At 64.5% G+C, this 12,909-nt stretch overlaps 2 protein-coding genes across 2 annotated transcripts; one reads left to right on the forward strand and one right to left on the reverse strand.

Annotated features, from left to right (window-relative positions):
* Positions 1 to 809: 809 nt before the first annotated feature.
* LOC142048933 (uncharacterized) lies at positions 810 to 8,096 on the forward strand. The gene is made up of 5 exons (XM_075076289.1): positions 810 to 893; positions 1,847 to 1,908; positions 3,632 to 3,742; positions 5,829 to 5,868; positions 6,348 to 8,096. The coding sequence occupies exons 2-5, from the start codon at positions 1,852 to 1,854 to the stop codon at positions 6,929 to 6,931; spliced, it is 792 nt and encodes a 263-aa protein (XP_074932390.1). The 5' UTR covers positions 810 to 893; positions 1,847 to 1,851; the 3' UTR covers positions 6,932 to 8,096.
* A 29-nt stretch (positions 8,097 to 8,125) lies between these two features.
* On the reverse strand, positions 8,126 to 12,405 carry ZBTB45 (zinc finger and BTB domain containing 45). The gene is made up of 3 exons (XM_075076273.1): positions 12,325 to 12,405; positions 10,530 to 11,588; positions 8,126 to 8,761 (listed from the first exon to the last, which is right to left on the reverse strand). The coding sequence occupies exons 2-3, from the start codon at positions 11,530 to 11,532 to the stop codon at positions 8,406 to 8,408; spliced, it is 1,359 nt and encodes a 452-aa protein (XP_074932374.1). The 5' UTR covers positions 11,533 to 11,588; positions 12,325 to 12,405; the 3' UTR covers positions 8,126 to 8,405.
* Positions 12,406 to 12,909: the final 504 nt, after the last annotated feature.

Genomic DNA, 12,909 nt, shown 5'->3' on the forward strand with positions numbered 1-12,909 from the left:
GCTTCTCCACTCCCCTACTCCCAGTTTGGGGCGTTTCTCCCAGCCCCCTCCCTTGCCATTTTTTGGGGGAGAGCTATTCCCCTCCCCCATTCCCAGTTTAGGGGCAATTCCCAGTTGCCCATTCCCAGTTTGCAGATTTATCTCCCTCCCCTATTCTCAGTTTGAAGGCGGGTTTCTCTCCTCCATTCCCAGTTTGGGAAGGGTTTCCCCCTCCCCCATTCCCAGTTTGGGGCGGAGGGGGGTCTGTGCTCACACCCGCTCCTCTGTTCCCTGTTTGGGAGCCTCTCTCCCAGTTTGGGGGCTCATCCCCTATTCCCAGTCCATGGAGGAGGGGGCTCCTCCCCCTCCCCACCCCACCGTGGTGGCCCAGTGGGGGCCTCTAGGCTGTCCCCAGGGCCTGTGTCACCCGTGGGTGTCCCCACCCTGCACCAGTGGGGATGTGGCACCCAACTGGGAGCTACTGGAGGAGGATGGGGGACACCTGTGGGTGTTGAACCACCACATCACCTCCCACCCTGGGGTGGGGATGTCCGTGTGGGTGTCCCGGGCATGGTGACACCCCTCCCGGGGTGTCCCCAGGGTGGTGACAAATCCCAGGGGTGGGGGCGTCCCTCCTGGGTGTCCCTGGCACCCACGTGGGGTGGGGACACCCACGACAGGGCCCTGGTACCGACCTCACGGTGGGGGGGGGCGGGGCGGGGCCCCCCGGTACGGCACGTCCCCGTCCCGCCCCCGTTCGTCCCCCCCGGTGCCGCCCCCGCCCCCTTCGGCTGCCCCCGGTATCCCCGGTCCCTCCCCGGTGCCTCCCGCCCCCCGGTGCGGGCGGGGCGCGCCCCCCCCCTCCCCTTTTCTGCCGCTCCCGTCAGTTCGGCCCGATTCGGGGCCCAACCGAGGTACTGGGACTAGGGAGGCGGGGCACTGGGAGGGATGGCGGAGAACAGGGGTCACTGGGGAGGGACTGGGAGAGCTGGGGAGTGGACATGGGGAGGCACCAGGGGGTTACTGGGCATGCTGGAGGAGGACTGGGAGTGCTGGGGAGCGGAACTGGGAGCACTGGGGGGGGACTGGGAGAGCTGGGGAGGCTGAGGGGTGGGCACGGGGGGGCATCAGGATTAGTGGGAGTGCTGGGGGGCAGAACTGGGAGCACTGGGGAGGCTGGCAGGCTGAACTCTTGGGGGCATCAGGGGGTTACTGGGAGGGTTGGAGAGGGACTGGGAGTACTGGGGAGAGACTGGGAGGACTGGGGAGGCTGGTAGGGTGAACACTGGGGGGCATCGGGGTTACTGGGAGTGCTGGAGGGATGCTGGGGAGATACTGGGAGTGCTGGGGAAAGGACTGGGAGGACTGGGTAGGACTGGGAGGGTGAACACTGGGTGGGCATCAGAGGGTTACCTGGTGTGCTGGGGGAGTGCTGGGAGTGCTAGGGGGGTACTGGGGACAAAACTGGGAGGACTGGGGAGGGACAGGGAGCACTAAGGGGGGGTGTGGGAGTACTGGGAGGGTACTGTGAGTGCCAGGGGGGCGAACTGGGAGCACTGAGGAGGCCAGCGAGAGGTTTACTGGGATCACCGGTGTTACTGGGAGTGCTGCAGGAGGGTTAATGGGAGCACTAGGAGCCCTGGGACAGAGTTACTGGGAGCACTGGGAGGGTCGACTGCGGGAAACCAGGAGCACTGGGATGTCAGTGGGAGGCACTGGAAGGCACTGGGGGTTACTGGGAACAGGGTGGGGGGGATGGTCCTGGGAGAGCACTGAGCTTTACTGGGAATGCTGGGAGGACACTGGTGGTTACTGGGCGGGCCCCAGGGGACACTGGGAGCACTGGCTGATGGTGGTGTCCCCACAGGCACCATGTTCCTGGTCGAGGGCTCCTGGGTGCTGGTGGCCCGGGGACAGTGTCCCCCCCTGGTGAGCACTCCGGGTCCCCCCATGTCCCCCTCCTGTCCCCCTCCGTGTCCCCTCCGTGTCCCCCTCATGTCCCCCCTGTGTCCCTGCAGGTCACCCTGTGCCCCCCACGTCCTCCTGTGTCCCCAGGTCCCTCAGTGTTCTGAGTCCCCTCCATGTCCCCCCCAGTGAGCACCCCGCGTCCTCCCACATCCCCTGCTGTCCCCCTCTGTGTCCCCAGGTCCCTCAGTGTCCCCTGTGTCCCTGCGGGTCCCCCTGTGTCCCCAGGTCCCTCAGTGTTCCCTGTGTCCCCTCCATGTCCCCCCCAGTGAGCACCCCATGTCCCCTGCTGTCCCCCTCCACGTCCCCTGGTCCCTTAGTGTCCCCTGTGTCCCCCTCATGTCCCCCCTGTGTCCCCCCACGTCCTCCTGTGTCCCCAGGTCCCTCAGTGTCCCCTGTATCCCACTCATGTCCCCCCTAGTGAGCACCCTGGGTCGCTCCACGTCCCCTCCTGTCCCCCTCCGTGTCCCGTGTGTCCCCCTCATGTCCCCCCTAGTGAGCACCCTGGGTCCCCCCAGGTCCCTCAGTGTCCCCTCCATGTCCCCCCTGTGTCCCCCCACATCATCCTGTGTCCCCTCCATGTCCCCAGGTCCCTCAGTGTCCCCTGTGTCCCCTCCATGTCCCACTCATGTCCTCCCTGTGTCGTCCCCCTGTGTCCCCCTCCATGTCCCCATGTCCCTCAGTGTCCCCTGTGTCCCCCACATGTCCCCCCAAGAGCCTCCAGTCCCCCCATGTCCCTCACGTGTCCCCTGGGATCCTCTTGTGTCGCCACCACGTCTGTGTGTCCCCAGGTCCCCCCAGACCCCCTTGTGTGTCCCCTTGTGTCCCCCCCACGTCCCCCGTGTGTCCTCGGGGCTTTCGAAGTCCCTTCATGTCCCCACATGTCCCCCCCATGTCACGCCAGGTGTCCCCCCACATCCCCCCGACTGTGTGTGTCCCTCCAGGTCCCCACGTCCCCACGTCACGCCCTGTGTCCCCTCACATTGCGCCGTGTCCCCCGTGTCCCCGTGTTTCCTGTGTATCTCCGCCGTGTCCCTCCACGTGTCTCCCTACGTCCCCATCTCGTCCCAAATGTCCCCATGTCACTCTGCCAGTGTCCCTGTGTCACCTTAAATGTCCCCATGTCACACTGTGTCACACCACATGTCCCCCACATCACACCGCACGTCCTTCTCTGTGTCCCCATGTCTCCCGTGTCACACCGTGTGTCACAGGGCATGTCCCCCATGTCCCTCTGTCCCCATGTCACACTGTGTCACACCGTGTGTCCCCCAGGTCCCTCTGCGTCCCCGTGTCACACGGCATGTCCCCCATGTCCCTCTGTCGCCCGTGTCACACCGTGTGTCACACGGCATGTCCCCTATGTCCCTCTGTCCCCATGTCACACTGTGTCACACCGCGTGTCCCCCATGTCCCTCTGCGTCCCCATGTCACACTGTGTCACACCGCGTGTCCCCCATGTCCCTCTGTCCCCGTGTCACACTGTGTCACACGGCATGTCCCTCTGTCCCCCGTGTCACACCGTGTGTCACACGGCATGTCCCCCATGTCCCTCTGTCCCCGTGTCACACTGTGTCACACCGCGTGTCCCCCATGTCCCTCTGCGTCCCCCATGTCACACTGCACATCACACCGCGTGTCCCCGGCGTCCCCACACCCCCCGCCTCACTGTCCCCTCTCCCCGCAGCCCCCGGCCCCGCCAACCCTCCGCGACCACTCCCAGCGCCGACGCCGCCCTCCCGCGACGCCGTCCCCGCGGCCCCGCTGCCGCCAGGCGCCCACCGCTGCGCCGACTGCGGTAAGACCTTCGGCGCCCGCTCCCGGCTGGCGGTGCACCGGCGCGGTCACGCCGGGGAGCGGCCCCACGCCTGCGGCGACTGCGGCAAAGCCTTCGCCGTCGCCTCGCACCTCGCGGTGCACCGGCGGGTGCACACCGGGGGGAAGCCCTTCCCCTGCCCGCGCTGCGGCAAGTGCTTCTGCCAGTGCTCCGGCCTCGTCACCCACCAGCGGGGACACAAGAAGCCCTTGGGGACACCGAAACGGGCGCCGGGTCTCACCGAATCTGCTCCCAGGAGCCCCACAGGACCCCAAAATACAGACATCAGGGATCTCCTGAACTCTGTCCGTCACCGTGGGGACCTCAGGGTGTCACTGCCAACACTCCGGCCTCGTCACCCACCAGTGGGGACACTGAAACAGGCGCCGGGTGTCACCGAATCTGCTCCCAGGAGCCTCAGAGGACCCCGAAATATGGATATTGGGGATCCCCTGAACTCTGCTCATCACCGTGGGGACCTCAGGGTGTCACCGCCAACGCTCCGGCCTCGTCACCCACCAGCAGGGACGCAAGTAGCCCTCGGGGACACCAAAACGGGTGCCGGGTGTCACCGAATCTGCTCCCAGGAGCCTCAGAGGACCCCGAAATATGGATATTGGGGATCCCCTGAACTCTGCTCATCACCGTGGGGACCTCAGGGTGTCACTGCCAACACTCCGGCCTCGTCACCCACCAGTGGGGACACTGAAACAGGCGCCGGGTGTCACCGAATCTGCTCCCAGGAGCCTCAGAGGACCCTGAAATATGGATATTGGGGATCCCCTGAACTCTGCCCGTCACCGTGGGGACCTCAGGGTGTCACCGCCAACGCTCCGGCCTCGTCACCCACCAGCAGGGACGCAAGTAGCCCTCGGGGACACCGAAACGGGTGCCGGGTGTCACCGAATCTGCTCCCAGGAGCCTCAGAGGACCCCGAAATATGGATACCGGGGATCCCCTGAACTCTGCTCATCACCGTGGGGACCTCAGGGTGTCACTGCCAACACTCCGGCCTCGTCACCCACCAGTGGGGACACTGAAACAGGCGCCGGGTGTCACCGAATCTGCTCCCAGGAGCCTCAGAGGACCCTGAAATATGGATATTGGGGATCCCCTGAACTCTGCCCGTCACCTTGGGGACCTCAGGATGTCACTGCCAACACTCTGGCCTCGTCACCCACCGGTGGGGACATGAGCCACCTCAGGGACCCCCCGAATTCAGCTCCGGACACCCTACTCCAGCTCTGGACCCCTCCGACTGTCTCCCCAAATTCAGCTCTGAACCCTGTCCTGCGCCCTCTGGGACCTGGATACCCCCCCGTCCCCTTAACTCTGCCCCTCGGGGCCCCCCGCAGCCCTTGGGGCACGCTGGGGTGAGGCCTGAAAATGGGGAAAAAAAACCTGCTGAAATGGGGAAAACTGAGCCCAAGCCAAAATAATAATAATGCAGGGTCCCGCCGGGGGCAGGGCGGCACGGAGGGGGTTAACACCATCGAGTCGCGGTCCTCCGAGCGGCGCGGAGCGGCCCCTAGCCGTGCACGAGCGCTTCCGGGAGCACGGGGCGGCGGCGGCTCCGCGGCGGTTCGGTGAGGTTTGGTGGGGACACCCCGGGGGACACCCCCGGACCAGCCCCGAGCCCCCGCCGGGCTCCCCGGAGCCGCCCCCCCACCCCGTGTCCGTCCCCCCAGCCCCTGGGGACCCCTCCCGGGACCCCCCCAGGGAACCCCTGATATCGCTCCGCCTCCCTCCCACTCGCACCCCTTTTGGGGTCCCCCCTCCCGGTGCGGAGGCCCCCCGTGCCCCCCTTTCGCCCTCGGTGCACCCCCATAGTCCGTGCCCCCCCCCCCAAAGCCCCCTTACCCCCCCCCTCCACCTCTGTCCCCCCGACCCTAGGACCCCTCCCGGGTGTTCCCCCCAGCCCACCCAGGGCTCCCCCCCAGTCTCTCCAGCAGAGGGTGTCTGCCGCCCCCCCCATTCCCACCTGGATGCCTGGGTCCTCTTTTGGGGGCTGCGGGTGGGTGCTGAGCCCTCGCCCCCCATCTCCCCCCCACTCTGTGTCTCCCTGCAGGCCATGGAGCAGCCAGAGGAGCCACCCGGCACCCACGGAGGTGAGCCCTGCCCAGGAGGGGGTGCAGGGGGGCACCGTGAAGCCTCACTGGACAGCAGAGGGGTCTAACACTGACCAGAGCAGATCCATCTCATCTGGGTTCCCCAAGGCTCTCCAAGGATGGAGACCCACCATGTCCCAGGGTCTCTTCCCCAGCTCCATCCCACCAGGGTGGGGGGGACACAGGGGACCTCTGAGGGGTCCTTGCTCCAACCCAACCCCAACCAGGGTCCACCCTGACCCCCACGTTCCTCCTGGCCATCTCCAAATGAGGTTTGGGTCTGAGGAGGGGGCACCATATGGCTTGGGAGGCAATTTGGGAGATCAGGGCGGGCAGTGAGGGAGAGCAAGGGGTGATTTGGGAGATCTGAGGTGATTCAGGAATTCCAGGGATCAGTTTGGGATACTGGGGGCAATTAAGAAGCTCAGGGAGAGCAATTAGGGATCCGCATGGTGACCCCCAGCTCCGTGTCCCCACAGGCACCCTGACGTCCCCAGAGACTGACACCCCCGAGAGCCTGGTGACATCGCCACCGCTGCCCCCATCACCTGCCCTCGGCTGGCCCTGGGGGCTGCCCCCCACACCCCACCCGGCTACCCGGAAACCCTACAAGTGCACCGAATGCGGCAAGGCCTTTGGGCAGAGTTCGCACCTGATGCGGCACCTGGGCACCCACACGGGCGAGAAACCCTACAAGTGCGGCGCCTGTGCCAAGAGCTTCACCCAGAACTCCAACCTCCTGCAGCACCAGCGCACCCACACCGGCGAGAAACCCTACGAATGCGGCGCCTGCGGCAAACGTTTCGGCTGGAGCTCCAACCTCAGCCAGCACCGCCGTCTCCACAGCGGCCAGAAGCCCTTCCAGTGCAGCCAGTGCGGCAAATGCTTTGGTGAGAGCGCCCGTCTGCTCGAGCACCAGCGCACCCACACCGGCGAGAAGCCCTACCGCTGTCCCGACTGCCCCAAGACCTTCAGCCGCGGCTCCCACCTCGCTCGCCACCGCCGCCTCCACGCGGCTGAGCGGGGACCCAGTCCGGCCCTGGCGATGCGCCGGGGGCTCTGAGGGGCTCCCCAAGGAGAGGGGAGGCGGCGGCAGAGCGGACGATGGTGTTTCTGTGGTGACCATAGGGACATGGTTTGGCCTGCTGGTGCTCATCACCAACAGGAGGATTCATGGAGGATCCATGACATGGTCAATGGCTGCTACAGCCCTTCTGCGGTGGCCATGGGGACGTGGTTTGGCCCCGTTGGCGCCCATCATCAACACAAAGACTTCAGGAAGATCCATGACGTGGCCAGCGGTTATTACAGCTGTTCTGTGATGGCGGCGTGTCCGTGGGTTGGCCCTATTGGCACCCATTGCCAAGACAAAGACTTCAGGAGGAGCCATGACGTGGCCAGTGGCCGCTATGGCCCTTCCATGGCGGCCACAGGGATATAGTTTGGCCCCATTCGTGCTCACCGTCAATGTAAAACCTCGGGGAGGAGCCATGATGTGGCCAATGGCTCTGTGGCCCTTCTGTGGGGGCTGTGGGGACATGGTTTGGCTTCATCAGTGCCCATTGTTGGTTCATGGGGAACCTGCATAAGCAAAAAGCCACAGGATTGGAAACAAATGTGGACACAAAGGCTTGGGGAGGGCTCATGATGTGGCCAACGGCTACCACAGCCCTTCTGTGGTAGCCATGGGGATGTGGTCTGGCCTTTTTGGTGCCTGTCACCAATGCAAAGACTTGGGAAGGGTCCATGACATGGCCAATGGCTACTACAGCCCTTCTCTGGTGGCCACAGAGATGTGGTTTGGCCCCACTGGCGCCCACTGTCAACACAAAGACTTGGGCAGGGCCCACAATGGGGACATGGGTTTGCCCCACTAGTGCCTCCCACTGGCTTATGGAGAAGCCATGTGGGCAAAAAGAGATGACATTGGGGCTGAAGGTGGACACAAAGGCTCGGGGAGGACCCATGACACAGCCTAACGGTTACTACAGCTCACCTGTGGTGGCCACGGGGATGTGGTTTGGTCCCATTGGCACCCGTCATCATTGCAAAGACCTGGGGAGGGCCCATGACATGGCCAACGGCTACCACAGCCCTTCCATGGTGGCCACGTGCCCACGGTTGGCACCCGCTATTCCGTAGATAAGGTGTCATGTGGGCAAGCATTGTGGAGGGGGGGATTTTTTTAGGGGGGAGGGGGGAAATCACAATTAACAGCACTAAAATGGTCCTTAAAACCCGCGTGTTGATTTTTCACCACCCGCCAGCGGCACCAAGTCTGTTTAACCGCCCCCACCGCCGCAGTTTGGGGGGACGGAAGCCATGTCGCTGGGAGGGGACAAGCGGGACGGACCCCCATCTCCCTCCATCTGTCCATGCAGGGCATCAAATCCATGGCTGCAGTGGGGTCAGAGTCCTCCAGGTTTCACCCCAGGGTGCTCAAACAGTCCTGGAGGCTCATCCATGGGCATGGGGGGAGCCCCAAAGCCCACCCCCGAAGCAGCTCAGGGGTGGCAGGGCCCCTCCCCGGGGCACCCTTATGCTGTGTGAGCGGGGCCAGCACCCGCGGCCTCGGCGCCTGGCCACGTTGCCAGCCCAGGTTCAGGTGGTGGTGGCCCCGGCGGTGGCCCCGGCGGTGGCACGGGGTGGGTGGCAGCGGCGTGGCGCTCGAGGAGAGTGCGGTGGGAGAAGCCCTTGGTGCAGAGGCGGCACTGGAAGCGCTCGGGGCGGTGGGTGCGCATGTGGACGTTGAGGGAGCTCTTCTGGGTGAAGCGTTTGCAGCAGACGCCGCACTGGAAGGCGCGGACGCCCGTGTGGGTCACCATGTGCTTCAGCAGGTAGTCACGGAGTGAGAAGGAGCGCCAGCAAATGGAGCACTGGTGGGGCTTCTCGCCTACGGGAAGACAACCATGGGTCAGCTTGGATCTATACGGGTCAATATGGATCAATATGCATCAACAAGGATCAATGTGAGCCAACATGGATAAATAAAGGTCAACGTGGATCGATACACATCAACGTGGGTCAATGTGGATCGATACAGGTCAACACAGATCAACGTGGGTCAACATGGATTGATGCGTGTCAACATGGATCAACATGGGTCAACACAGATCAATATGCGTCAGCATGGATCAACATGGATCAATACGTGTCAACACAGATTGATACGGATCAACATGGGTCAACATGGATCGATACGCGTCAACATGGATCAACATGGGTCAACACGGATCAATATGCGTCAGCATGGATCAACATGGGTCAACACAGATCGTTATGGGTCAACACAGATCGATACATGTCAACACGCATCAACGTGGGTCAACACGGATCAATACGGGTCAACGTGGATCAACACGGAGCAACACAGGTTGACGGGTCAACATGGGTCAACATGGATCAGTCAGCACGGGTCAACACGGGTCAATGTGAGTCAACATAGGTCAACACAAGTCAACGGGTCAATGTGGGTCAAAAGGGAGTGACATGCATCAAGGGTCAACACAGATCAACATGGATCAACACAGGTAACAGGGCGTGACATGGGCGAACACAGACCAACACGGGTCAACATGGATCCAGAGGTGAATGTGGATTAACATGGATCAGCACAGGTCAACATGGGTCAGCAGATCAACTTGGGTCAACACAGATCAACATGGTTCCACAGGTGAACGTGAATCAACACGGGTCAACATGGGTCAGCAGATCAATGTGGGTTGATGTAGATCAACATGGGTCAACACAGGTCAACGTGGGTCACCGGATTAACAAAGCAACATGGATCAACATGGGGAGACACAGATTGGCGTGGGTCAACACAGGTCAACATGGGTGAACACAGGTCAGCACTGCGTCAGCGTGGGCCAACACAGAAGGACATAGGACATCATGGATCAGCACAGGTCAACAGGGGTCAAAATGGAGCAACACGGAGTGACATGGGTCAACATAGATCAATGGGGCCAACATGGATCAACATGGGGCAACACAGACTGATGTGCGTGACCACACAGTGACACAGGTCACCGTGAGTCAACACAGGTCAACACTGATTACATGGAGTGACACATGTCAACATGGATCAACACGGAGTGACATGTGTCAACATGGAGCGATGTGGAGCGACACGGGTCAACACAGGTCAACGCTTGATCAACACGGGTCACCACAGAGTGACATGGGTCAACACAGAGCGACACAGGTCACTGACCACATGGGGCAACGCATGTCAACATGGGTCAACACAGAGTGACATGTGTCAACATGGAGCGACACGGGTCAACACAGGTCAATGCTTGATCAACATGGGTCAACACAGAGGGATGCGGGTCAACGCTGATCGCGTAGGGCAACGCATGTCAACATGAACAGAGCGACACGTGTCAACATGGATTGACATGGGGTGACACAGGTTAACGCAGGTCACCGTCCGTCCCCGTTACGTCACTGCCCCTGTCCCCCAACGCCCCCGTCCCGCCGTGTCCCCGCTCCCTCACTGCACCGTCCCCACCGCCCAAATCATTGTCCCCCGACATCTCCCTGCCCTTCCGTCCCCCCACCATCCCCCAGGACCCCACCCCGGCCCCGCCCACCCCGGGGCGCTGGGCGAGCCCACCGCCTCCCCACCGTGTCCCCCCGCCTCGGCGTCCCCTCACCGGAGTGGATGAACATGTGTTTGGTGTAGTTCTTGCGGGAGCTGAAGGTCTTCTGGCAGTGGCCGCACTGGTAGGAGGGCTCGGGGCAACGCGAGGGGCCGGGCTGGGGCGCCTCGGGGGTCGGGGCGACGCCCGCCCCGCCCAGCCCCGCCTCTGCTCCCCCCTCGTAGAGCGGCGGCGGCGCGAAGCCAAAACCGTTGCCCCCCGTCACCCCCTTGGCCCCGAACGCCGGCGCCCGGCCCAGCGCCTCCAGGCTGCAGTCGGGCCCGAACTTGCCCCCCTCCTCGCCGGGCCAGGGGGGCAGGAAGGCGTCGGCGAAGACCTCGGGGGCGCCAAAAAATGGGGGCTCCTCGGCGGCGAAGGGTGGGGGGGCGAAGCCTTCCTCACCGGCGGCGGTGCCCCCCCCTCCCTCCTCTTCCTCTTCCTCCTCCTTAACCGGCAGCTGGAGCCGCAGAGGTTGGCGTTGCTTGCGGCTGTGACAGCTCGGCGCCGGCTCGGCCGGACCGAAGCGGACGTCGGGCTCCGGCGGTGCCGGTGCCGGTGCCGGTAGGGGCTTGTGGCGGGGGTCGGTGGGCGCCGGGGTGGGGTCGGGGCGCGGCGGGCGGGGCGGAGGGGGCAGCGCCTTGGGCCCGCGGCTCTGGGAGATGATCTGGGTGCATTCGTCGATGACAGTCTTGATCTGGAGGATGGAAGCGGCGGTGAGGATCTGCAGAGCTTCCGACTGAGCCACCACCAAGCAACCGCTGTACATGAACTCCACCAGCTGCCGCACGGCTCCGCTGGGGACGACGGGCGGCACCTCGATGGCCGAGTGACCCAAGAGCAGCTTGTCGTGGAAGAAGGGGCTGCCGGCGGCCAGGACGCAGCGGTGGGCCCGTAGGGTGGCCTCGCGGATGCGAACCGTCACGTCGCAGAAGTGGCCGCCCAAGCGTTGCCCGTTGAGGGTCTCCAGCAACGAACGGCTGAAGTTCTGCAGGTGGATGTAGTGGACGGCCTCCGCCATGGCCGCGGGGACGGGCGCCGGCGGGGACCGGCGTCGGCAGCGAGGTCTGGAGGTACCTGAGGGGAGAGCGACGGGGGTTGGGGACACCTTATGGGGTGTCACCAGGGACTGGGGACGTCAGGATGGGGTGGAGAAGCCACCAGGGCATCGCCAGGATCATGGGACACCAGTGAGGACATCACTGGGCGGGGTTAAGGACACAGCTGGGGACATCGACATCATGGAGAAGCCACAAGGGCATTACCAGGAGCTGCGGACACCACATGGATGTCACCAAGGGTTGGGGACACCATATGGGGTGTCACCAGGGACTGGGGACGTCAGGATGGGGTGGAGAAGCCACCGGGGCGTCGCCAGGATCATGGGACACCAGCGATGACATCACCAAGGGGGTTATGGGCGCAGCTGGGGACATCGACGTCATGTGGAGAAGCCTCCAGGGCATCGCCAGGAGCTGGGGACACCCCGCGTGGTGTCACCGGGGTTGGGGACGTGGCTGGGGACATCGCCCGGGGCCGGGACACCGCAGGGGACATCGCGAGGGGGGGCTGGGAGGACCCTGCGGGGTGTCGCCAGGGGTGCTGGGGAGCGCCCTGATGACGTCACGGGTGCTCGGGGACACCTGGCAGGGCGTCACACGGGGCAGGGGGACACCTCACGGGACGTCAGCGGGGTGCGGCGACCCCACCCCTCCCCCCCCCCCCCCCAGCGCGCGGCCCCAGGCGCCGGCCCCTCCCCCCCCAGGGGCCCCAGGGGGCGGGGCGGGGCGGGGCGGGGCGGGGCCGCACTCACCTCCGCGCCCGCCGGAACCGCCGCCGGCGCCGACACGCGGAAGCGCCTTCGCCGCCGCTTCCGGCGACCCGCCGCGCGTCACTTCCGGGGCCGCGCGCCCGCGCCCCCGCAGGGGACGGGGCGGAAGGGGGCAGCGACCATAGAGAGGGGCCGAGGCACGGACCTCCCGCCCTCCCCGCACCATAGAGACGGGGCGGGAGCGGCCCCGCCCCTTGGGGGACCTCGAGGGGGCCCGCAGAGGTCTCTGGTGGGCCGCCAGCCCCTATAGACCCCATAGGGACCCCCTGGGGCCGGGATCCCTCGTTTATCCCGATAGAGATCCAGATAGTGCTACAATACCCTATAGACTCCATAGGGACCCCCCGGATCCAGGACCTCCCATAGATCGCCATAGAGACCCCCATAGTGCTATGATAGACCCCATAAGGACCCCCCTGGCACCGGGCCCCCATACAGACCCCCATAGTTCCAAGGTACCCTATAGACCCCGTCGGGCCCCCCCGCGGCTGGGACCACCCACAGATCCCCATAGGGAACCCCATAGTCCTGCAATACTCTATTGATCCCCATAGGAATCCCCAAATG

Source organism: Phalacrocorax aristotelis, chromosome 29, assembly GCF_949628215.1.
Source record: "Phalacrocorax aristotelis chromosome 29, bGulAri2.1, whole genome shotgun sequence".
Classification (NCBI taxonomy): Eukaryota; Metazoa; Chordata; class Aves; order Suliformes; family Phalacrocoracidae; genus Phalacrocorax; species Phalacrocorax aristotelis.